The sequence below is a fragment of the Camelina sativa genome, chromosome 4 (genome assembly GCF_030686135.1).
Source record: "Camelina sativa cultivar CO46 ecotype springtype chromosome 4, ASM3068613v1".
Taxonomy (NCBI): domain Eukaryota; kingdom Viridiplantae; phylum Streptophyta; class Magnoliopsida; order Brassicales; family Brassicaceae; genus Camelina; species Camelina sativa.
Genome location: NC_141883.1, coordinates 31,087,881 through 31,111,129, shown reverse-complemented (window position 1 = coordinate 31,111,129; position 23,249 = coordinate 31,087,881). Strand labels below are relative to the sequence as shown.

Here is a 23,249-nt window from a genome sequence, read left to right as displayed (position 1 = left end):
AGGAATTGATAACAATGAAGTATCAATCAATTACATAATGTCTGGAATAAAATGGAACCGGAAAAATGTCGACATTGATGAAATATTTATAAACAAGGTAGCACTTGAGATAAATGAGGATCTAGAACCCACATCCATATTAGAGTGCACTCAGAGTAAAGATTGGCTTAAATGGAAAGAAGCCATTGATGTGGAGTTAAACTCTTTAAAGAAGAGAAGTGTGTTTGGTCCGATCTTAAGGACGACACCTACCATTAAACCAGTTGGACACAAGTGGGTCTTTGTAAGAAAGAGAAATGAGAAAAATGAGATAGTGAGATACAAAGCACGGCTTGTAGCACAAGGATTCTCTCAAAGACCCGTCATAGATTATGAGGAGACATACTCCCCTGTGATGGATGCAACGACTTTTAGATATCTAATAAGTCTGGCCATAAGAGAAAATTTGGATTTACGCTTAATGGATGTTGTAACCGCCTATTTATATGGTCCACTGGATAATGAGATTTATATGAGATTACCAGAGGGTATAGAACATAAATGTAAAAATGGTACTCGAGACCAATACTGCATAAGGCTAGACAAATCGCTTTATGGGCTGAAACAAAGTGGTCGAATGTGGTATAATCGCTTAAGTGATTATTTAGCTAAGAAAGGCTATAAGAACGACCGAATCAGTCCATGTATATTCATAAAGAAGTTTGCAAACAAAGGATTTGTGATAATAGCAGTTTACGTGGATGATTTAAACATCCTCGGTACCTCTGGGGAAATCGCCCAAACTGTAGAATACCTCAAGAAAGAATTTGAGATGAAAGACCTAGGCAAAACAAAATTCTGTTTGGGATTGCAACTTGAGTACGTAAATAATGGAATCCTTGTGCATCAAAAGGCATACACAGAAAAAGTACTCAAGAGATTTAATATGGAGCAAGCTCACCCATTGACTAGCCCAATGGTTGTGAGAAGCTTAGACTTGGATAAAGATCCATTTGCTCCTAAGAAGGCCAATGAAGAAATTCTTGGACCTGAAGTGCCTTACCTCAGTGCTATAGGAGCGTTAATGTTCCTGGCTAGTCATACTAGGCCGGACATATGCTTTGCCGTGAACCTCCTAGCAAGATATAGTTCTTGTCCAACTATACGGCACTGGAATGGTATTAAACACGTACTACGGTACCTGCGAGGGACGGTTGATTTTGGTTTATTTTATACTAACCATAACCGAGACTGTCTAGTTGGTTTTGCTGATGCAGGTTACCTATCCGACCCACACAACGGTAAGTCACAAACAGGTTATGTGTTTACGCACGGCGGTACGACGATCTCTTGGCGTTCAATGAAGCAGACTCTTGTGGCCCATCGTCAAATCACGCGGAGATCCTAGCCATCCATGAAGCCAGCCGTGAGTGTGTTTGGTTGCGGTCCATGACTCAGCATATACGGACGGATAGCGGCTTAGAAGACAGCAAGGGAGCAACCGTCATCTACGAGGACAATACGGCTTGCATCGCCCAGCTCAAGGAAGGATACATCAAGGGAGATCGGACGAAGCACATACTGCCGAAGTTCTTCTTCACACATGAACTACAAAAGGCCGGAGAAGTTCAAGTGGTGCAAGTACAGTCCTGCGACAACTCAGCCGATCTCTTCACCAAAGCATTGCCGACATCGACGTTCAGGAAGCTCACGCACAAGATTGGGATGCGGAGGCTTCAGGACTTAGAGTGATGTTTGGATCAGGGGGAGCAATGTGTGCTGTACTCTTTTTCCTTCACCAAGGTTTTGTCCCATTGGGTTTTCCTGGTAAGGTTTTAATGAGGCAGCATCCCCTAAGCACATTGCAGCGATCCCATCCAACATGGTACGGTCATCTCGTCCAAGGGGGAGTGTTGTAAAACACTTGTGGACTCCATAGACCGGCCCGCTCACAGTCCGTTAGGACATGGCCTTACGGCCCATTTACTGTCCGCACATGTACGGCCCATCGGCCATAGCTTTACGGCCCATGGCCACTGCTTCGCGGCCCATGGCCTATCTTATGTACTCTATTGCTTTATGGGCTTTAGCCCTTGTACTCCTATTATATATACATGTATGCTCGACATTAATCAATAAGACTAAGAGATTTCACTTCCTAAATTCTCTAGTTTACAACATAATGTTGGCTTATTTCCTCCGTTATTGTGTTTTTTTTTTTGTTTTCTTTTGTAATGAACTTTTTTGTCTGTGTCTGTGTGTGTTTTATCTTCTTCTTCTTCTTCTTCTTCGTCTTCTTCTTCTTCTACAACCCGACCAAAATACACACATCCGACAGGAAAAAAGAGTCCCGACAAATTGAAGCATTGAAGGAAGGAGTTCCTTATTTGTCTCTCAGATATATCTGTGGAGAGAAGAGAATATATCGGAATCGAGAAGGTTAGTGTAGGAGAGTGAGAGAGAGAGAGAGATGAGTTCGTGTATACCTCTGAGGCTACTTCTGCCTCTTACAACTCCTCCTCCTCCTTCAGATTCTTCTCATGCTCCTTCGCCGCTCAGATCGCAAAATCCTTACTTCAATCGCCGATCCTCTTGTTCTTCCCAGTCGCAGCTTTTCCCTCCGCGGATACGCAGATTCAGATCCTCTGTTCCCATGGTATTTTCCCATTCTCTCTTTCTCTCTCTCTCTCTCTCTCTCTCTCTCTCTCTCTCTCTCTCTGGTTTTTGTTTTCTAATTCTCATTTGAGTCTATGTGCTTCTTGATGATCAGATTTCTTTGGAAAAGTTGTAGAATCTGTTGTTTTTGTGTTAAGAATGATCGATCTTTTGTTTAAAGATTGTATCTTTTGACCCTCTTATTAATAGATTCATACCTGAAACTATTCAATGTGTTATTTACTCTGTATCGCTTTCGTCTTCAATGGTATTAATTAGGAGGGAGATTCCAGTTTTAATAGCCATTGCTGACTTATTCAAGATTCCACTCTATTTAAAGACTTCATTGATGATATTGTATGTGTGTGTTGTATACCTTAGCGTTGTTGTTCTTAAGACTACATTGTATGTATCTCTACCATTGTGCTTTACTTAGATATATGCATATTCTTAAGAGAATTATTGCAGATGAAGCAATGCGTATATCGAAAATATAAGAAAACTTGTCTTCAGTTTTTCTTGGTCTTGGAAACATGTCGCTCTACTTGTTGGAACATCACCTTTGATTTGTAAAAAGACATCGAATATACAAGAAGCTTTGAGATTTAAACTTCAGAGTTTTGTGTTTGTCTCTCTTGCCAAAAGTCTTGGTTTTTTTGGCTTTTCACTACTCAGTGATTCTGTTGTTTATATGCTGTGTATAGTGCTTACCTGAACACACGAGAGCTCAAGACAACACAGATATTAGGAGTAATGAAGATGACCACATCAAATGTGTGCTTGAATCGGATGAAGAGTCCGGGCTGAGGATTCCAACTCAGGCGCAGGCTATCGTTGAAGGATCTGGTTCAGTTGCAGTTTCAGAGCTAAAACCCACCGCTGATGTTGATTACATTCAAGTAAGACTAGTTTCTCTGTTTTAACCTACCTGAAGGACATTAAACTCTTGCATCAATCTTTTTTAGCTTTATGATGTAACTCATATGTTTACTGGCAGGTTTTGGAATATTAATCTTTTAGCTAACTGTGACCATGTATGTTTAATATGGACAGGAGCTATTGGCGATACAGCAGCAAGGGCCTAGATCAATTGGCTTCTTTGGGACAAGAAATATGGGTTTCATGCATCAAGAACTGATTGAGATTCTTAGCTACGCCATGGTTATAACGGTAATGACATTTGAGCTTCATCCTAATTCCTATCCAATCTTTCCATTAAAAAGTGTTCCTAAAACATTACTCCAACAATTTCTTCTTTTTGGCAGAAAAATCATATATATACTTCAGGTGCATCTGGAACTAACGCTGCAGTTATCAGAGGTGCACTGAGAGCAGAGAGACCAGAGCTTCTTACAGTAATCTTACCCCAAAGTTTGAAGAAACAACCTCCTGAGAGCCAGGAACTGTTGTCTAAAGTAAGCAAAACTGGTTCTTCTGCTAAAAGTCAGAATCTTGTTGGTTGGATTCAGTTTATGTCTCTGAAACTCTTCTTTATCGCTATGTCAATTTACAGGTACAAAACGTGGTGGAAAAGCCACACAATGACCATTTGCCATTGTTAGAAGCCAGCAGGTTTGGTGATCATTATCATCACTATGTTACATTGATCCTTTTTGGTCCAGAATTAAGAAACTAATCGTTTTTTTTAATAACTATTGCAGGCTGTGTAATATGGATATCATATCACAAGTACAACAAGTAATCTGCTTTGCGTTTCATGACAGTAAGCTTCTTATGGAAACATGTCAAGAAGCTAAAAACCTACGCAAGATCGTCACTCTCTTCTACCTCGATTGATCCACTCTCTTTATCTCTCTCCTTGTCGTCGTCGTTACCAAACAGAGAAGATAAGCCTCTCTCGTTGTAAATTATGAAATCTTGATCAAACACATACACAAAACAACCAATTATATTCCTTTTGTCTAAATTTTGATACCACCCCATCTGTACGAAAATTCTATAGGCTTACTTGTCAACTATGTATGTATAAGAAGATTATTGGGGTTTTTTTTTTTTAATATTTTACTTAAAGAATCTTCCATTACAAAGCAAAGGGGTAGATGGTAATAAAAAAAAACAATTAGAAGGATGATTTGGTATTAAATAAGTCGCATGTTACAGAATTAAAAAAACCTTAATCATCCTTTTGTCTTAAAGAGTGGGAGTCTAGAAGGATGATTTAGTATTAAATAAGTCGCATGTTACAGAATTAAAAAAACCTTAATCATCCTTTCGTCTTAAAGAGTGGGAGTCGTTGCGGAATCGTTTTGGGTTCGTTGATTCCGATGGAAAAAGCCGCTGGTAAAGCTATGGCAGTCCAAGGGTCCTTTGAAATATTCCAACGGCTTATGAGCGAGGATTCTTCTGGTAAACACAAACCTTTTAAGATTTATTTTCTCAGCTCAATTACTTATTTTTTTTGTGTTTAGTCTTGAATTGATCGATCGGATTTGTATTGTAATTAAAAGGTGGGTGGGAGAAGAGTTGGGAAGCAGGAGCGACTCCATGGGACTTGGGGAAACCAACTCCGGTTATTGCGAATCTCGTCCAGACTGGTTCATTGCCTAATGGCAGAGCTCTAGTTCCTGGTTGTGGAACCGTATGTTCTTCAATACTCTTGCTTCAGCTTCTTTGCTTGATATTACTGCTTAAAGCCACTTCCTTTCTTTGAATTTTGCTTCCTGTTAGTGTGAACTGTGGCCATTTGAGAGTTTGAGTGGTACTGTTGAATATGTTCTGTCCTGCCTCGTGTGGTCGGTTCTTGCATTACTTGCTGATTTTTCTTATTTATCACTCAGGCAGCTTCTTTAATCATAACCTAATGTAATACTTTGTTATGGTTTTGTAGGGTTATGATGTTGTGGCAATGGCCTCCCCTGATCGTTATGTTGTTGGACTGGATATATCTAAAACTGCGGTTGAGCGATCATTAAAGGTGTGCATAGTATATGGTCATGATCATCAGTATTCTCATAGTGTTCTCATATTGAGTTGGAGTCTTGCTCTCTAATGCCTGTTAAGAACTTCCTAGGTTTTCTTAACACGTTTGCTTTTGTTTTATTCTCTAATTTCAGATGTTCTCCTCACTGCCTAATGCGAAATACTTCTCCTTCTTGAGTGAAGACTTCTTCACTTGGGAGCCAGCTGAAAAATTCGATCTCATTTTCGATTATACGTATGTATATAGTCTGCATGTTTGGTTTATGGTTCATACAAATGTGACTTTAGTTAGATTAATAATATATCACTGCATTATGACCATTCATTCTTGCAGCTTCTTTTGTGCCTTTGAACCTGGCATGAGACCTCTATGGGCACAGAGAATGGAGAAACTTCTGAAACCTGGTGGAGAGCTTATAACATTGATGTTTCCTGTAAGAATCATAACATTCTCTATTCTCGGTTTCTTATTTCCTTAGTTGCTGAAAACTTTAAAAATGCATCTTTGTGTAGATCGATGAATGTCCTGGAGGTCCTCCTTACAGTGTATCTGTGTCTGAGTAAGAATCTCTTTTACTAAGGGCAACATTAGTGAATTATTTTTTACCAATCTTCACTCTGAATTCTCTCGATGTGCAGATACGAGAAGGTTCTAATTCCGTTGGGGTTTGAGGCAGTCTCCATTGTGGATAACGAACTTGCTATAAGACCACGCAAGGTACACATTAACATGGACTTTTTGAATAACACTTATGATAACACGATGGTGAATTGTAGTTTCCAGTTTAGGATTGGAAGGTAATGTTATCTATCTTGGAATCATTTTCAGGGAATGGAGAAGCTTGGAAGATGGAAGAAATCTTCCACATTTCACTCAACTTTGTAAATTGTGATCATTACAGAAGCCCATATGCTTTTTTTTCTTTCACTGCAAATAATATTTGTAAACACAATGTGTGTAATATTCAACAGTTCCCTTTTAAATCTTCTTTTAATCAATCAAAGGCGACATTTGATGGCTTTATCCCTGATCCAGTGCATCGATTTTAGAAACCTCGTTACCAAATATTTGACAATTCAACTCTTTTTAGATTTTATTGCTTTGAAACATATTTTCTATGTTAGAGAAAAAAGTCTAATTAAGCAGGTCTGGTTATTCAACAATATACAAGTCTGCTTATTCAATTCATGTAGCAAAACATCATTCTGTTTCTAGACGCAGTGATATACCTTAACGTTAAAAAATAAGAAAAGACAATCGCCCACCGTGGGGTATACCTTAACGTTAAAAAATAGGAAAAGACAATCGCCCACCGTGGGGTTCGAACCCACGACCACAAGGTTAAGAGCCTTGCGCTCTACCAACTGAGCTAGACGGGCTGATACATGAACAACTATTGTTGATAGGTCATGCGGTTTTAGAATGAGATATGAATGCATTTAAAAATCCGATAATGTTTTTGCATGTTTGTGTTGTTTTTCTAAGGTGGATGACTGGATGTTATGGGTAGAGGGAAAAACATTGTGGGATTTAGGACTTAGGAGAAGCAACTCCCATCGTTGTTATCTCTGTCAAACGAGTTCATTGCCTAATGGAAGAGCTTTAATCCCTGGATGTGGAACAGTTAGTATCTACTCTCTTTTTTTGTCACACTCTGATTCTTTCTAATTGTAAGATTTTTATTTCCGAAAAAATTGGTTTTGCCAGGGCTATCAAGGCAAAACCCTGACCGTCATGTTGTTGGACTTGATCTTTCAAAAACCTCAGTCGAAAGATCAACCAAGGTTTGTGGTCTACATTTTATCAGTTGGTGTATGTTGATGTTCTCTTCATTATCTAATTCAAAACATTTCACCTTTTTGCAAGAAGTCTTTTTCACTTGGGAGCCAACCGAGAAATAATTCGACCTCATTTTCGACTACAATTATATATCTGCTTCGATGTCTTGGTTCCTATTAGTGTAAATCAATCCTCGTTTCACAGAGATGAACATTGAACAACAGTGGGAGTTGCTTCTCCTAAATCCTCAAATACCATCACACTGTCATGCATGGCTCTTCTATACATCAGTAAAGATTACTATTTTAGTCAGATCCCGAGGGCACTATATATGTTCAAAAAGAAAATAGTCCTAACAAAAACTTATTAGTATCATCTTCTTGATGAAAAAAAAAAAAGACATCTGAAACTGGGTCAATGTTTAATCTAGTAATAATGAAATGTGTGTATATTTAAATGAGAAGCAATGTCTAGTTTCTCATCCGTTATTATATTCCTTACTGCAATTGGCATATACCCTAAGGAGAAAGATACGTGTAACACAATTCCAAACCACAGTCATTCTTTAAGTATATAACTTTTGTCGTGTTCCGTTTTATAGACCGATGCGGCCAGGCTGGTTCACGTTTTAATTTTAAAAATCGAGTGAGAAAGTGAGTGGGGAAGTTAGGTCGTAGCTTTCTTTCTTTCTTTCTTCTATTAGAATTTGTGGTCCCTCGGTGGTGGTGGCCTTTCTCCTTGTGATCACACGCAAGTCGTCATGACCTCAGAATGTTCACTGGCAAATCGAATAATTAGTGTTATAATGACGCAAATGATTCTCACTTTGTATCATCAAACTTAGCGATGATGCTTGAGCCAAAAGAAAAGAAAAATTATGAAAATTTAAGCTAAATAGGATAACATTAGTCATAAAGTGGTGTGGTTGTTTACTTGTTTTGTTCCAAACAGACGTATGTGATAAACAAAACCAAAAACAATGTCGTTTTGGGAGATTTAATGTTTTTATAGAAGGAATGGCATATACGGTAATTTCTGTAACTTCCAAGGCTATATCATTTCTTGACAAAAAAGGAATGAAAATATTATGGGCCCAAGAAAGCCCACTGGTCTTGTTTCTTTGGGATTTGTTTAAAATTGTGATGGACGTCGTCGTTAATATTAAAGAATGACTGACTATGCAAATTATTATTTTTGGGGTCGTCTCAATGGGAATATTCCAATTTGAAAACACACAAAATGGGCAGAAAGGCAGAAAGTACAGTGGGTGAGAGAGAGCATAATTAGTAATAATTAATTCTCTATACAAAATTAATTTCTTTTTACTCGGTCTTGTTTAACTTATTTTTATTTAAATTCATTAAATTAATTTGTAAACCTCTCTATAAATAGATATCTTGTGCTTCAAGCATTCCACAACTAATAAAAATGGCTGAAAAACAACAGAGTTCAGATTACAGCAGTGGTGGAAACATCATCCCTACTCCTGAAGAAGCTGCTTCCTTCCAGCCCCAAGTTGTTGCTGAAGGTTATTATTTCTTCTTTCTTCAATATTACATTTCATATTCATATGAATATATCATTGAGAATATTTGATAAATGAGTCTCACTAACAAAAATAAAAAAACATATGCTTCAAAATTGGTTTATCAAATAATTAGTACGTAAAACAAATTAAATATCATAATTTTGATATTATTAATTTGTTAAAAAAAATTAAGCGTAATATATAAAATATACAGGTGGATGGGATAAATGTTGGGAAGACAAGGTAACACCATGGGATCAAGGAAGAGCCACACCTCTCATTGTTCATCTTCTCGACACTTCATCTCTCCCTCTTGGCCGTACTCTTGTCCCCGGCTGTGGCGGAGTTAGTCCTCTTCTTTTTCAACTTTGATTTTATTTGAGTCCCGTTATTAGGTTTTATACGATTTTAATATTTTTAGATTTTGGAGACTAAAACTGAATCCAGTTTGTATTGGTATGATAGGGTTGTTAAATGGGGAAGAAATTTTTTTTGGTGTAGTTTCTATGAGAAAACCCTTAGTTTTTGGCTCATAGTTAATGATAAGATTCTGTTAATTAGTATCGCTCTCTAGTGTAAAATTCTAAAACTTATATACTTGTAAACTAACTTTGTATATGATATTTACATATGTGAGTAGGGACACGATGTAGTTGCGATGGCATGCCCTGGACGCTTCGTCGTTGGATTGGACATTTCTGAAAAGGCTCTCAAGAAAGCTAATGAGGTACGGTTAATCATAATTAATCACTTTTTCTGATTAATCACCTCACTTCCTGATGATTAACGTTTGCCGTGAGATACTGATACGTTGATTACATGCATATATATAGACTTACGGCTCCTCACCGAAGGCAAAGTACTTTTCGTTCGTGAAGGAAGATGTTTTCACTTGGCGTCCTGAAGAAAAGTTCGACCTCATCTTTGATTATGTGTGAGTTTATTAACTATGAGAAACCTAACTTTAACAACGATACATTTAAAAACCCAATTAACTTAATATAATAATGTACAGGTTTTTCTGCGCAATTGAACCAGAGTTGAGACCTGCATGGGGTAAATCCATGCATGAACTGCTAAAACCTGACGGCGAACTCATAACTCTTATGTATCCGGTGATTATTTTGATATTTTTTTTCGTGTGAATGTTCCATAATTCAGTAATATTATATACAATCACAGTATATATGAATAAACACTTCGTGTTTTTATTGATTAGATGACCGACCACGATGGTGGAGCTCCCTACAAAGTAGCTTTATCTTCGTACGTAAAATTAAGCCTCAATTATGTCTTACATACGTAATTTTTCCTTTTTAACAAGTGTTTTAATTTACTTTTTCGAGGTTCAGATATGAAGATGTGTTGGTTCCGGTAGGGTTTAAAGCAGTGTCCGTTGAGGAGAACCCGGACTCCATTCCCACTCGCAAGGTATAAATAATACACTCAAATTGTGCGAAATGACATATACATGTAAAATGTTACATCAAAATATAAGTTGATATTTTATTAATGGTGTATACATACACATGCAATCAAAACTTCAAATCACGTTATAACTAATGATCATTCCTTCGGATGTATTACAACAGGGCAAAGAGAAGCTTGCGAGGTGGAAGAAGATCAACTGATGATTCAAGAGAGAGAGATCTTACGCTGTTTAGTAAGATCAGTGTTATATATGTGTGTACTGAGAATAAATTGAGTATCATACATACTCTATGTAAAATATGTATGTTTGACTTATAAGGCCGTGACTCTATGCGACGACGAACGGTTCAGATCTATCATGTCCCATGTTTCCTCTCTTTCTTTTGGTGTGTTTTATCCAGCGATTGTGTTTCAATATAATGAAAAGGTTCTCATTTCCCATTAGAGTTTTTGTTTCTGAAAAATTGTCTTTGCCAGCTTTCAAATTTCTCTCCCTCTATTTATCTGCTCTCATTTCGAAGTTTGCTTTCCTTTCGTTTATTTATTTATCTAAGCGTATCTTTTTTTTGTTCTTAACGTTTAATATTGCATCAAAGCACGTTCATGGTTCGACCACAATTTCACTGAGAACAAAAGAAAAACAAATCTCGAGTGATTTTTCTCATATATATGAAGCTAGTGATTTTATTAACTCGTTTGACATTATTGATGCTTTTTAAATAAATAAATAAAAATGGTATGTTAGGCGGTTGGATGATCGCGTTGGAAACCTCATTATCAGTTTTGACGTATATAAATCGTCATCGTCTCCTTAATTAATGTGTGTTAATTAACGTCTCTCACTTTTGGTTAAATATCAAACTTGTTTAAAATGTTTTGTAGCTATGAAGAGCTTTTGGATATCAAACTTGCTCCAAATACACGAAAGGTAAAAATCAACTTCATCACTGTACAGTAGTTTCATTGTGAAACAAGAATGACTTAAAAGAGGTTTAAAATTTGAAATTAATATTCAGGAAATGGAAAAAGTTAGTATCATCATCACAGCACAGTCTCATGGTTCTATACATGAAAAAAGAATACATATATTTTAGAAACTCCTATAGGCTATAGTCGGAACCAAATGTACACGTCTAGATAAAATAAATATGTCTAAAGCTTCGTCGACCATCTTATAAGATATTTGTAATAAATAAACGCAAAGTATTGAATGAGACGCAATGTCTAATTTCTCATCCACAATAATCCCTGTTGGTTAAAATTGGCACACCTTAAAAAAGGAAGAGACGTTTCACAGTCACACTTCAAAACGTTTGTCGTCTTATTATGTTTTATTTCAGAACACGACGTCTTCACTTTTAATTCAGTGTGAGTGGAAGGTAGATCTTACTCTGTTTTAATGCTTCTACTAAAGGTTTGTGTGGTGATCACTCACTCACTCGTGAGTCCGTCCTTTTGACCTCCTCAGAAAGAGTTATTTTTGGAGCTAGCTAGCTATAAAGAATGTTATTCACAGAAATGTTCAATAAATATCTAATTATTTTATTGGGAATTGGTGAATAATTGAGGGCTACCCAGGGCCACACTTGCTTCTGATTTTCATACTATGGATAATAATAATAATGCATCATTGATTCATTCATTGCCTTTCGACATTTTATATCTTTTTTTTTTACAATAATATATGGAATGTGTATTTCTGATAAATGGATGACGAAAACATTATGATGTTTACAGTCCAAACAATTACTTATATAAATTTTCGAATGATTAGTTTTATTTTTCACTTTTGGGTCCATTCAGAAACACCAGTGGTTAATAATTCCACGAAAATTATATGAGCCGTTGATCGTCTTTACATTCGTCCACGAAAATCTAAAACAGCCCTAGGTGTTCCAATGAGAAGACACACAAAATGGGCAAAAAGTCTCGAGGGTGAAAGCTTTATGCAAGATCACGTTTGTTAAATTACTGATTTATTTTTCCTTTTGTTAAATGTAATAATAACTCAATTTTGTTATATATACTTAGCATGCTTATAGCTTTTCACAACATCAAGACCCTTTATAAAAAAAACAAGGGAAATTGTAAATAAAAAGACCAAAAAGAAAGAGACGATCGAGCTTGAGAACCCCTAAAATGGCTGAAGAACGTCAAGGTCAGAGCATTGGTGGAAACGTTATTCCTACTCCTGAGGAAGTTGCTACGTTCCTGCCTAAAACTGTTGAAGAAGGTGATTCATATTCTTCCATTGATATCTTTTTTCTTACAATTAGCGGAGATTTAGGTTCTCTGGTCCATATATATAAATGAGCCACACTAACTAAAATCAAATGCTTTCTGAACATAGAAAGTTCATGTGCAGTATATTGTTAAGTTTAACGAATTTTCTACTCAGAAATCAATTGGTAAATGATGATTAACTTATATCACTTGTGTCATTTTTATTATCTGTAGACCAGAAAGTTATGGAAATTTTAAATTTCGGAAGGCAGAAAGAAAAAAAAAACAATTAAATAAGAGCACATATATAATGCAACTAATCAAAAATAAAATTAGGTGGATGGGAGAAATGCTGGGAAGAAGAGATAACACCATGGGACCAAGGAAGAGCCACACCTCTCGTTGTACATCTCGTCGACACTTCCTCACTCCCTCTTGGCCGTGCTCTTGTCCCCGGCTGTGGTGGAGTCAGTCTTCTTCGTACCTCTCTCTCTCTCTCTTTCCATTTTGATTTATATGGTTCGCAATTTTGAATTCGATTTTTTTTTTATTTGGTGTGAAAAAAAAAAAAAAAAAAACTAAATGAATTAGTATGATACGGTTTTGGAGTCAACATTTTTTTTTTTTTTTTTTTTGAAGACGCAATAAATTTCTTAAAAGAAGTTTAATTTGGTGTAGTTTTTCTTTATTTATTTTGTTTGTTCTTCAGTTTAATTCTTGCTTTTTTAGATGAACTTCTCTACTTAATAAGTTAATTTAGGTTGAACCAATTTACTTATGAATGAACAACTCTGAAAATAAAATACTTGTTAGTTAACTTTGCACATAAATCATGTTATGAATGTGAGTATAGGGACACGACGTCGTTGCGATGGCAAGCCTTGAACGTTTCGTTGTTGGATTGGATATATCTGAAAGCGCCCTCACGAAAGCTAATGAGGTTAAATAAATGGTTTAGTCATCTCATCATCACATTCTCACTACGTTTGTCTACTGAAAAATTAATAATACTTTATGTTGATTACGTATAGACATACAGCTCCTCACCAAAGGCAAAGTACGTTTCGTTCGTGAAGGAAGATGTTTTCACTTGGCGTCCTAACGAATTATTCGACCTCATCTTCGATTATGTGTGAGTTTATTAACTATGAAAACATAATGTTAGCAGTAAATAATTAAAATCTAATTAACTAATATAATTAACAGGTTCTTCTGTGCCATTGAACCGGAGATGAGACCTGCATGGGCTAAATCTATGCATGAACTATTAAAACCTGACGGCGAACTCATAACCCTCATGTATCCGGTAATAATTTTCAATCTATTGTCGTGCGAATGTTCCATAATTCAATGATATATACTCATCGAATATATGGATTAACACTTTCATTTTCAATTATTAGATTACCGACCACGTTGGTGGACCTCCCTACAAAGTTGATGTCTCTACGTACGTAATCAATCCCTCAGTTTGTCTTAAACGTAGAATTATAGTGTAATTGAATCAATACTTCAGAGTTAAGCAAATGTTAATTGTGTGTGTGTTTTATGTGGATCAGCTACGAAGATGTGTTGGTTCCCGTAGGATTTAAATCAGTGTCTATCGAGGAGAATCCACACGCCATTCCTACTCGTAAGGTATAATAGAAGTTCACTCACATTGCGCGAGATTACTTATAATTAGCGTATATTATAATATCAAAGCATTAGTCTAAATCTTATGATTTTGGTGTATATATATGTCTACATAACACAAATGCCATGAAATTCCATACATTATAAAATGTTTATATACAGAGTAACCATTATAAGAAACGAGTACATGAACAATTAACATACTACTCAAACTTTTTAACCAAACTTTTCTTTAGGTTTCCAAAACTGAATTATGTCAGTATTATACTTTGATTTTCTTTCGTTTCAAAAAACACTAAAAATTTGTAAAACACATAGTTGATCTTCTTTCGATCTGATGAATAAATATTATGGACAGGGCAAAGAGAAGCTTGGGAGGTGGAAGAAGAACAATTGATCTCTAAGAAATAGATTTCACTGTTAGTAAGATTATTATATATGTAATCTTCTCATCTTTTAAGAATAAAATGATTATCTTCCTTTATTTAGGCAATGTAAGTGTTGAATGTGATGATTATTGTTTGTATCAATAATGTTATGATCAAATAATAATTTATTTTACTACACTTTGGGTATACGCTATATATCGATCGATTAGATACTTAAAACTACATAACATAAGATGGTGGCTTTCACATCAAACACTTTATGTGATCATGTACTTTCATGCTCTCTTTTGCATTCTCACTCATGTATTTCATTTCGTTACGTCTAACATTAAATCAAAAAAATTCTAATGGCTGCAGGGGTTTGATGATATTTGTGCAAACAAGTTCTGAAGCTTCATGTAACTCATGTGTCATGTATAGAGTTACTCTAAAAAGGTCCAACCAATTTCATGCAGTTAACCGTTTTGGCCTGTGAATACATTTCTTTCATTTCTGTCGCTTTTACAGCTTGTTATTTTGAAAGACCAAGATAACCGGTTAGATTCTTAAATACATAAAGACATAATGGGACGATAAGATACTTAAAAATACATAAAGACATAATGGTGGGTGGCTTTCACACCAAAGACTTGACTTCAAGGGACATATGACCTGGAATTCCATCCATTTTTCTCCTTATGATAGCATTCCTTATGATAGGATTGCTGTCTTGACTGGCACAGGATGTGAAGGTAATGTAGAAGATTGCATTCTCGGACTTGGTTTTCTTCTTAGAAAACACATCTGCTCTGGTTTGCACAATTACCTTTTTCAGGTCAAATGAACTTTCACATGAGAACGGGAAAGAATTGGTGCGCAACGAGAGTTCCAAGTAGAGAAGAAGCCAATCCTTTTCGTCTTCCACCTCTGACTCTTTCAACTCGTAGAACTGCAGGTTATCACTGGTGGTAACCTCAGGCAACGAGTTGGGCATATCACATTTGAAGAAAGCATCCACGGCAAGTTTGTCAAAGTGGTCACAAATTGGGAAGCCTTCCTTCTCTGCAAGGAGACATGACATGACATGACGACCAAGAAAGATTAGGACTCAATAATAATAATAATAATAACAAGAGATGCATAACCAATTTACAAATTACCTGGCAATAATGTGCATTGGGTTGTAATGAAACTCAAGCAGCCATCTTTCACAGAAGAAGAAGAAGAAGAAAAGAGAAACTTAAAATACACTTACATTTTGCAGATTGTAGCAGTGAAGCCCAACTTTACCAAACAGCTCATCATCCACTCTAAAATAACTCTGGCCCATCCTAGGGAAAGGAGGTCAAAGGGATTTCAAAGTTAGGTGAATGCTCATCAGGAGAAGGAGGACAGTAAACAATAGAAGGAGGACAGTAAACAGGAGGAGAATTAGGACAGTAAACAGGAGAAGAAGGAGAGTAAGAAGGAGAAGGACAGTAATGAGGAGAAGGTGGTTCGTATGTTGATCGTGAAATGCAAGTTTCCACGTCAGAGGGCTCATCCAACATATTCTTGCCAAGCTTAAAAGATTCAATAGCATCGGGGCGCAACCATTCGTCCTGTATCAGCATCTGCTTCGATAGAGAGTAATTATGGATCCATGTACCAACCACGCCGAAGGTTGGTACAGGAATCGTATAGAAACTTTCCCCTTCCAACCGATGATGATATGGTGTTAAAGCATCATACAGTTCCTTATAACTCGGAGACCTACTGGTTTCTTGTAGCTTCAACAAAGCGAAAGACATTCTTAGAAGATATGATTATCAAAAAAAAAAAAAAAAAAAGGATTAGAGATATTCGATTAAAATCTCCCACAGGACTCTCCAACCCTAATTTATTCAAACCACAATCAATCTGGAATTCAAAGCAGTTTTATGAAAAGCAATTCGCCAAATCAAATAAGAAAAAAATCTTATGGGTCTGGTGAGATTTCAGCTTAAATGGGCTTTAATAGGCCCAATTTATATATATTGGGCTTAAAATAGTAGTGAATTAGAACGACGACGTTTTGTTCTTTATTTCATTGAATCGTTGTTGACTAGCCGGAGCCGCCGAGAGAGAGGGAGAAGAGATGAGCGGCGGAGGAAACAACGTCGTGAACAAAGTGTTCTACGCGACGTCGTATCATCCGATTCAAGGCGGAAGCATCGACGGAACTGATGTGGCTCCACATGATAACGGCGTCCGTCGAGCTCTCCTCTGTTATAACGCCGGCTTGTGTATGTATACTCAATCTCTTTCTCTCTTTTGTTCCTCTCTTTCAGTGTTTCTGGGTTTCTGAATCCTAAAATAGTCATTGATTTTGGTTTGTTCTGGAAGATGATCCTTCTGGTGATTCAAAATCTGTTGGAGATCCTTACTCTACTCTCTTCGTGGGTCGTAGGATACTCTTCGAGAGGTTAATGATTGGAATTTTCACTTAGTTTTTTTTAATGTTCGTGTAAACTATGCTTTGAGTATGATTATGGACTTTTCTTCTTCACAGGTGATGATTAAGTATGGTAGGATTAAGAACTTGCGCTTGGTTAGGCACATTGGTAAGATTTTGCCAGTGTTCTGCTTATTATGATATCAACACTTTGCTTCTATCTTTTAGGAAATTTATGATCTTTGGTTTGTTGCTTCTACCAAGCTATTGTCTTAGTAGAACTGTGATTATAGATTTTGTTTGATTATTGAGTCTCCTCTTCTTGTAGTGACGGGTTCTTCACGAGGATATGCTTTTGTAGAATTTGAGAGCGAAAAGGATATGCTCCGTGCTTATGAGGTGCTGTGATGCTAAAAGTTTGCGTTTTTACCTCTTGTTTTTGTTCTTGAAAGCTGTCTGAAATCCTTACTAAGCCAACGCATTGAAGATATCCATGTACATGCTCGTTTCTGGAAACTGGTGTAGGTTGTGTCAGAGTGAGAATGTTTGTGATGTTTTTTTACAGGATGCTCATCATTCACTAATAGATGGTAGAGAGATTATTGTTGATTACAATCGGCAGCAACTGATGCCTGGATGGATACCAAGAAGACTAGGTCTGCCGTTCTTTAACTTTTTTTTTTTTTTTGTCTCTCATGAACTGTCTATAGGAGTTATATCTTCATTCATTCCTTGTAGTAGATTAAATCTTCTTCTCTCTAAGCAGGAGGTGGGCTTGGTGGTAGGAAAGAATCCGGACAACTTCGTTTTGGAGGACGAGAAAGACCATTCCGCGCTCCCTTGTACGGTTTTGTTTTGCTCTTCATTTAGCTTGTCCAAAGATCTAACACCAGCAGCAAAGCATAGTGGCATGAACCTTCTTCTGATTATCATATTCCTTCAAAACGAGAAGTATTTATTCAAGTGGGCATTATTTCTGTTTGTTGATATCAGGCGACCAATCCCTCACGAAGATTTGCAAAAACTCGGCATTCAGCTTCCACCTGAAGGAAGATATATGTCACGCACACAGGTCTACTTTGTCTTTTAACTTCAGTACCAATCTACTACAGTCATTCAAACTTTATCCCTTTGTTTTTTTTGTCATGCTAGCTAGCTTTTATCTGGTCTTTTGTACATGTTCTTCTGATAGAAGTGACATATTGATGGGATTGTTCAATGCCACTATGATAAAGTTCTAACTTCTAAGCACTATAGCTTGTTTGTGGATGCAGATCCCATCACCTCCGAGGAGAAAAGGAAGTGTGTCGGATGATAGAGAGGAAGGATATTATTATCGGGAAAAGAGTTCTGTAGAAAGGGAAGAAGAGTTTAAAGAGCGAAGCAGCCATAGGTCTAATCACAGTCACAGGTCGAGCTCACACACACACAGTTCGCATAGAAGACGCAGCGAAAACAGAGAGGAGCGTTCCCGTTCCGATTGAAAAGAGAGATCACGAGGTATGGAAGATAGATATGGTGACAACAAGGGTGAAGTTTCTGGATTGAGCAAAAGATCAAAACGCGGAGAAGAAGAAGACCGTTCTCACAAACGTCATAAACACATGCATTCCCACCATCATCATATGAGGAGGTCCTCTAGTCGAGATCATCATTCCTCTGACTGAATAAAGTTCTGACTTTTCTGAGAGATTATATATACTGTAATGTTTTTTTTATTGTTAAACAGTTAAAGTATTTGGGAGAAACAAAGAAAGGAAAATGAGCAAACAATTGTAAAATATAGAAAGTTTCGGAAAAGAAAAAAGAAAGTCAAGTAAACTGTTAGTTATGCATGTCAAAGACTGATTTTTGTCTGAAGGGAAATTGACATTCACAGACCAAAGATGATGAAGTAGACGGAGAAAACCCTAACCCATTTTGCTCTGAAACAGATATTGTAGAGGCTTCCCGTAAAATCTGAGATCTCTGTTCAAATTCAAAACTGTATCAAAAGAATGGAGATCGATCGTGGAATCAAAGAAATGACAGAAGAAGAAGAGTCTATTCAAACATTTATGCTTTTTCATTTTATTATATCATTACTATATGCACTTTTGATATGGTAATCGCGGGAACTTCAAACCTCTGCTCCGAGTAGAGCACGGAACACAACGTCTTGAGAGTTATCAGATAAGCCTAGGTGCCAAGCATATTGGTATATTTCCTAGGTTACAAGCAAATTAATTTGACAAGAATTATTTCGTAGCACTGAGTACGAAAAACATAGGAACACAAAACTGACATCAATTGATCTCTAAGAAATAATAGATTTCACTGTTAGTAAGACTATTATATATGTAGTCTTCTGATCTTCTAATAAATAAAATGATTATCTTTCTTTATTTACGCAATGTAGGTGTTGAATGTGAGGATTATTGTTTGTAACAATAATGTTATGATCAAATAATAATCTATTTTACTATACTATATATAGAACCAAAATGGAACTAAAAGTCATTACCCCTTTGCATGACTAGCACACAAGCAAAAACATTAAACTAGTCACCATCTCAAGAACGATCAAGATCGATTAGATACTTAAATGGGCTTTTTGATGTGATATTGTACTTTCATGGCATTCTCTCTCATGTCTTTTGTTTACGTCTATCATTAAATCAAAAAAATCTAATGGCTGCAGGGGTTTGATGATATTTGTGTAAACAAGTTCTGAAGACTCATGCAAGTAACTCATGTATAGAGACAGAGTTACTCTAAAAAGGTCCAACCAATTTCATGCAGTTAACCGTTTTGGCTGCCTGTGAATACATTTCTTTCAATTCTGTCGCTTTTACAGCTTGTTGTTTTGTATGACGAACCATTATATATATTAGACTGTGGTTGGTTTCTTAATGTGCCCTTATTTTTTGAATTTTTATGATAACAGTCGGAGAGTATCTATGTTAGGCGTTCAAATAAGAATGGAATGGAGCTGAAAAAAAAGTAGGAACTGAAAGAGTTAATGCTGCATAAAGAGAAGAAACACAAACAAGAGCGGATGTAGCAAGTATATATAGGAGAAATATGTGTAGATATGATAATAATTGCAATTAATGAATGTAAAACGCAAAGACAAGAGTCAAAAACTCATAACGGAAGCCTGCAAAAGAAGGGAAGTGTAAAGCATTCCTTTGAAAAACATGAGAAGCAAAGAATCACAGAACTAGTTCAATTCGGATCGAATTAAGAAGAGAGAAAAAGGGAATTCGCGCCAACTTGTACAAAACACTTGCAAGCTAAATCTATCATCATCAACATGAACGTATAGGCAATGAAGCAGAAGGAGACGATCAACTTTAGCAGAAAGCGAGGAATCTAGAGGCAGCCTCGAGGAGAGTATCTTATACTCAAATTTACAGTGTAAACTAAGGTGAGATTAGTGTAGATGACCTTTTCTTACAAGAAGATAGATAAGAGAGATGGAGAAACAACCATATAAAAATATAGGTGAATACTGTAAATATGCAAACAAACCCGGTGCTTCACTTGCATGACAAGCAAGGAAGAAGCAAGAGAAAGGCATTCTTAACTTAGTCTCAAGAAAGACCAAGATAACCGGTTAGATTCTTAAATACATAAAGACATAATGGGACGATAAGATACTTAAAAATACATAAACACATAATGGTGGATGGCTTTCACACCAAACACTTGACTTCAAGGGACAAATGACCTGGAATTCCATCCATTGTTCTCCTTATGATAGCATTCCTTATGATAGGATTGCCGTCTTGACGGGCACAGGATGTGAAGGTAGTGTAGAAGATTGCATTCTCGGACTTGGTTTTCTTCTTAGAAAACACATCTGCTCTGGTTTGCACAATTACCTTTTTCAGGTCAAATGAACTTTCACACAGTGATGAGAACTGCAACACAACAACATGAAGAAGAGATCTCATTATAACCTACCACCTAGTACACAAATTCCCATCCTCTTTTTGTTGTAAAAGTCTGTGTTTTTTTTTTTGTTCTCACCGGGAAAGAATTGGTGCGCAACGAGAGTTCCAACTAGAGAAGAAGCCAATCCTTTTCTTCTTCCAGCTCTGACTCTTTCAACTGCAAAAATCAAGTCAAAATGTGTTTTCTAGCTAGGCATGCTTCCTCTAAATAATGTGTGAAGGGCTAAAAAGGGAAACCTACCTCGTAGAATTGCAGGTTATCACTGGTGGTGGTAACCTCAGGCAACGAGTTGGGCATATCACCTGTGAAGAAAGCACCCACGGCAAGTTTGTCAAAGTGGTCACAGATTGGGAAGCCTTCCTTCTCTCCAAGGAGATGTGACGACCAAGAAAGATTAGGACACAATAACAATAATAATAATAATAACAAGAGATGCATAACCAAATTACAAATTACTTGGCAATAATGTGCATTGGGTTGAAATGAAACTCAAGCAGCAGCCATCTTTCACAGACTCAACCACCCTTGTTAAGAACTCGCCAATGGAAAACTCTCGAGTTGGATCCCTTGCATAAAATTTTACAAGCCTAGGATATTCCTCGTCGTCTAGGCAGAAAAATTCAAGGTTTGTCCGCTGCGAAGAAGATGAGAATAGATTTTAAGAACTTGTACGATATATTTGATAAGATACAAAACAATAAAAATGGTAAACAAGACTTACATCTTGCAGATTGTAGCAGTGAAGCCCAACTTTACCAAACAGCTCATCATCCACTCTATAATAACTCTGATGGATGGAGAGGGTCCAAAATCAGAATAACGATATATATATATATATATATATATATATGATATGATATGGATCAGTAGCATAAAATAAAACCCCCCAGAATTACGTAAACAAGAGTGCAAAAATTACCTTAGCTGGCTCATCGTAGGGAAAGGAGGTCAAAGGGAATTCATTGTCAAAGATAGGTGCATAGTCATAGTCAGGAGTAGAAGGAGGAGAGTAAACAGGAGAAGGAGGAGAGTAAACAGGAGGAGAATTAAGACAGTAAACAGGAGGAGAATTAGGCCAGTTAAAAGAAGGAGAAGGACAGTAATCAGGAGAAGGTGGTTCGTACGTTGATGGTGAAATGCAAGTTTCCTCGTCAGAGGGGCTCATCCCACAACATATTCTTGCCAAGCTTAAAAGATTCAATAGCATTGGGGCGCAAAAATCCGCCCCGTGCCTCGATAGAGAGTAATTACCGCGGACGGTTGGTAGGGATCGTATAGAAACTTTCCCCTAATTCCAGCCGATGATGATATGGTGTTAAAGCATCATACAGTTCCTTTGCACCAAAGGAAAAAAAAAAGTGTAGAATCATGAGAGTTACGTTGATGATGCAAAAGAGAGGGAGAGAGATCCACAATATAGATAGAAGAAATCCAATTACCTTATAAGTCGGGGGCCTACTGGTTTCTTGTAGCTTCAACAAGGCGAAAGACATTCTTGCAAGATTATGAGGAAAAACAAAAAAGGATAGGATAATCAATTAAAATCTCCCACAGGACTCCAACCCTAATTTATATTACCATCAACACATAATCAATCAGGAATTCAACCATATACAGTAATAAGTTAAAAGAAACTGACAATAAGTTATTAAGCTTTTCTAAACTCCAAAAACCCAATTTACCGGGTTAAAGCCATTGGGCCTTTTCTCAACTCAAAACGCCCAATTCATTGGGAAAACGGACCATTACAAAAAAGCCTTTTTTATTTCAACTTTGATTTTGGTTTGAGTTTCTTGTATATTCATTGTTCAACAAGGCAATAGACATTCTTGGAAGATTATATATTCTGAAGAAAAAGAATAAAAAAAATAGGCCAAAAACAAACGAAACTTACAAAATAAAATTGGAAAACCAAACGAAAAATAATTATATATATTAACTCTTATTTATGTTGATGACTTATATTAGTAACGATAATGTTTATGACTAAAAATATATATACTAATCGAAACAAAATGGATCAATTTTCTTCTTTTGTGTATTAATTTGTTTTTGATCAAATTTATTTTAATTGGTGGATGTATATAATCTAAAAGATTAATATATATACAGATCTCATTTTTTAATTAATAATGAACATTAACGTTACCAGTAAATACTAATTAATTTTGTATCAATTTTATGTTGATGATTTATTAGTAACAATTATGTTTATCATAAAAAAGTACAATTAATTTTGTTTTTTTTTTCATATTAATTTTTTCGATCAAATTTATTTTAAGTGGTGTATGTATAATCTAAAGAGATTAGTATATGTGTGTATATATATATATGTATTTTTTTTTATCATAAATACTA

At 36.3% G+C, this 23,249-nt stretch overlaps 5 protein-coding genes, 1 long non-coding RNA gene, 1 other non-coding gene and 1 pseudogene across 10 annotated transcripts; 5 read left to right on the top strand and 3 right to left on the bottom strand.

Moving 5' to 3' along the window:
* The first annotated feature begins 2,116 nt into the window (after nt 1-2,116).
* Nucleotides 2,117-4,665, top strand: LOC104782934 (uncharacterized). Its single transcript, XM_010507995.3, has 6 exons — nt 2,117-2,635; nt 3,339-3,533; nt 3,688-3,804; nt 3,900-4,049; nt 4,148-4,206; nt 4,296-4,665. Exons 1-6 carry the CDS (start codon nt 2,450-2,452, stop codon nt 4,429-4,431), a joined length of 843 nt encoding a protein of 280 aa, XP_010506297.1. The 5' UTR covers nt 2,117-2,449; the 3' UTR covers nt 4,432-4,665.
* Nucleotides 4,666-4,705: 40 nt separating this feature from the next.
* LOC104782933 (putative thiol methyltransferase 2) lies at nt 4,706-6,598 on the top strand. The gene is made up of 8 exons (XM_010507994.2): nt 4,706-5,001; nt 5,103-5,233; nt 5,483-5,569; nt 5,709-5,809; nt 5,909-6,008; nt 6,088-6,134; nt 6,214-6,292; nt 6,404-6,598. The coding sequence occupies exons 1-8, from the start codon at nt 4,920-4,922 to the stop codon at nt 6,458-6,460; spliced, it is 684 nt and encodes a 227-aa protein (XP_010506296.1). The 5' UTR covers nt 4,706-4,919; the 3' UTR covers nt 6,461-6,598.
* Nucleotides 6,599-6,881: 283 nt separating this feature from the next.
* Nucleotides 6,882-6,954, bottom strand: TRNAK-CUU (transfer RNA lysine (anticodon CUU)). Its single transcript has one exon. It is a non-coding gene; the product is annotated as a tRNA-Lys (tRNA).
* A 1,742-nt stretch (nt 6,955-8,696) lies between these two features.
* On the top strand, nt 8,697-10,777 carry LOC104784397 (putative thiol methyltransferase 1). Its single transcript, XM_010509426.2, has 8 exons — nt 8,697-8,882; nt 9,097-9,227; nt 9,523-9,609; nt 9,716-9,816; nt 9,898-9,997; nt 10,102-10,148; nt 10,235-10,313; nt 10,475-10,777. Exons 1-8 carry the CDS (start codon nt 8,783-8,785, stop codon nt 10,511-10,513), a joined length of 684 nt encoding a protein of 227 aa, XP_010507728.2. The 5' UTR covers nt 8,697-8,782; the 3' UTR covers nt 10,514-10,777.
* Nucleotides 10,778-11,934: 1,157 nt separating this feature from the next.
* On the top strand, nt 11,935-14,735 carry LOC104782932 (thiocyanate methyltransferase 1-like). 2 transcript variants are annotated; one of them, XM_010507993.3, is made up of 8 exons: nt 11,935-12,546; nt 12,873-13,003; nt 13,390-13,476; nt 13,568-13,668; nt 13,743-13,842; nt 13,940-13,986; nt 14,096-14,174; nt 14,530-14,735. In XM_010507993.3, exons 1-8 carry the CDS (start codon nt 12,453-12,455, stop codon nt 14,566-14,568), a joined length of 678 nt encoding a protein of 225 aa, XP_010506295.2. In that variant the 5' UTR covers nt 11,935-12,452; the 3' UTR covers nt 14,569-14,735. The 2 variants fall into 2 exon arrangements, with proteins under 2 accessions (XP_010506295.2, XP_019099887.2); XM_019244342.2 differs by having other exon boundaries at nt 12,362-12,546; nt 12,873-13,016.
* A 287-nt stretch (nt 14,736-15,022) lies between these two features.
* LOC147946374 (uncharacterized) lies at nt 15,023-16,368 on the bottom strand. The gene is made up of 2 exons (XR_015597337.1): nt 15,700-16,368; nt 15,023-15,601 (listed from the first exon to the last, which is right to left on the bottom strand). It is a non-coding gene; the product is annotated as an uncharacterized LOC147946374 (long non-coding RNA).
* Nucleotides 16,369-16,614: 246 nt separating this feature from the next.
* On the top strand, nt 16,615-18,794 carry LOC104782931 (U11/U12 small nuclear ribonucleoprotein 35 kDa protein-like; annotated as a pseudogene). The gene is made up of 8 exons (XR_015597336.1): nt 16,615-16,803; nt 16,904-16,982; nt 17,070-17,121; nt 17,281-17,351; nt 17,518-17,608; nt 17,719-17,794; nt 17,946-18,024; nt 18,227-18,794. The product of XR_015597336.1 is annotated as a U11/U12 small nuclear ribonucleoprotein 35 kDa protein-like (transcript).
* A 1,602-nt stretch (nt 18,795-20,396) lies between these two features.
* Nucleotides 20,397-22,949, bottom strand: LOC147946373 (uncharacterized). 2 transcript variants are annotated; one of them, XR_015597702.1, is made up of 7 exons: nt 22,331-22,949; nt 21,811-22,225; nt 21,613-21,678; nt 21,348-21,525; nt 21,132-21,251; nt 20,967-21,047; nt 20,397-20,857 (listed from the first exon to the last, which is right to left on the bottom strand). XR_015597702.1 is itself a non-coding variant. In XM_087511935.1 (7 exons), the coding sequence occupies exons 2-6, from the start codon at nt 22,096-22,098 to the stop codon at nt 21,000-21,002; spliced, it is 642 nt and encodes a 213-aa protein (XP_087368061.1). In that variant the 5' UTR covers nt 22,099-22,225; nt 22,331-22,949; the 3' UTR covers nt 20,397-20,857; nt 20,967-20,999. The 2 variants fall into 2 exon arrangements, 1 of the variants encoding a protein (XP_087368061.1); XM_087511935.1 differs by having other exon boundaries at nt 21,132-21,193.
* Nucleotides 22,950-23,249: the final 300 nt, after the last annotated feature.

Excerpts from the sequence above, each read along its gene's own strand:
- LOC104782934 (XM_010507995.3), top strand. The coding sequence starts at position 2,450 with ATGAGTTCGTGTATACCTCTGAGGCTACTTCTGCCTCTTACAACTCCT. Across the intron at positions 4,050-4,147 it reads GCCAGGAACTGTTGTCTAAA|GTACAAAACGTGGTGGAAAA; the intron begins GTAAGCAAAACT and ends GTCAATTTACAG. Across the intron at positions 4,207-4,295 it reads CCATTGTTAGAAGCCAGCAG|GCTGTGTAATATGGATATCA; the intron begins GTTTGGTGATCA and ends TAACTATTGCAG.
- LOC104782933 (XM_010507994.2), top strand. The coding sequence starts at position 4,920 with ATGGAAAAAGCCGCTGGTAAAGCTATGGCAGTCCAAGGGTCCTTTGAA. Across the intron at positions 6,009-6,087 it reads TTATAACATTGATGTTTCCT|ATCGATGAATGTCCTGGAGG; the intron begins GTAAGAATCATA and ends ATCTTTGTGTAG. Across the intron at positions 6,293-6,403 it reads TTGCTATAAGACCACGCAAG|GGAATGGAGAAGCTTGGAAG; the intron begins GTACACATTAAC and ends AATCATTTTCAG.
- LOC104784397 (XM_010509426.2), top strand. The coding sequence starts at position 8,783 with ATGGCTGAAAAACAACAGAGTTCAGATTACAGCAGTGGTGGAAACATC. Across the intron at positions 9,228-9,522 it reads TTGTCCCCGGCTGTGGCGGA|GGACACGATGTAGTTGCGAT; the intron begins GTTAGTCCTCTT and ends ATATGTGAGTAG. Across the intron at positions 10,314-10,474 it reads ACTCCATTCCCACTCGCAAG|GGCAAAGAGAAGCTTGCGAG; the intron begins GTATAAATAATA and ends GTATTACAACAG.
- LOC104782932 (XM_010507993.3), top strand. The coding sequence starts at position 12,453 with ATGGCTGAAGAACGTCAAGGTCAGAGCATTGGTGGAAACGTTATTCCT. Across the intron at positions 13,477-13,567 it reads CCCTCACGAAAGCTAATGAG|ACATACAGCTCCTCACCAAA; the intron begins GTTAAATAAATG and ends GATTACGTATAG. Across the intron at positions 14,175-14,529 it reads ACGCCATTCCTACTCGTAAG|GGCAAAGAGAAGCTTGGGAG; the intron begins GTATAATAGAAG and ends TATTATGGACAG.
- LOC147946373 (XM_087511935.1), bottom strand. The coding sequence starts at position 22,098 with ATGCTATTGAATCTTTTAAGCTTGGCAAGAATATGTTGTGGGATGAGC. Across the intron at positions 21,679-21,810 it reads CCTACGATGAGCCAGCTAAG|AGTTATTATAGAGTGGATGA; the intron begins GTAATTTTTGCA and ends TCCATCCATCAG. Across the intron at positions 21,194-21,347 it reads CCAATGCACATTATTGCCAA|GTGATATGCCCAACTCGTTG; the intron begins GTAATTTGTAAT and ends CTTTCTTCACAG.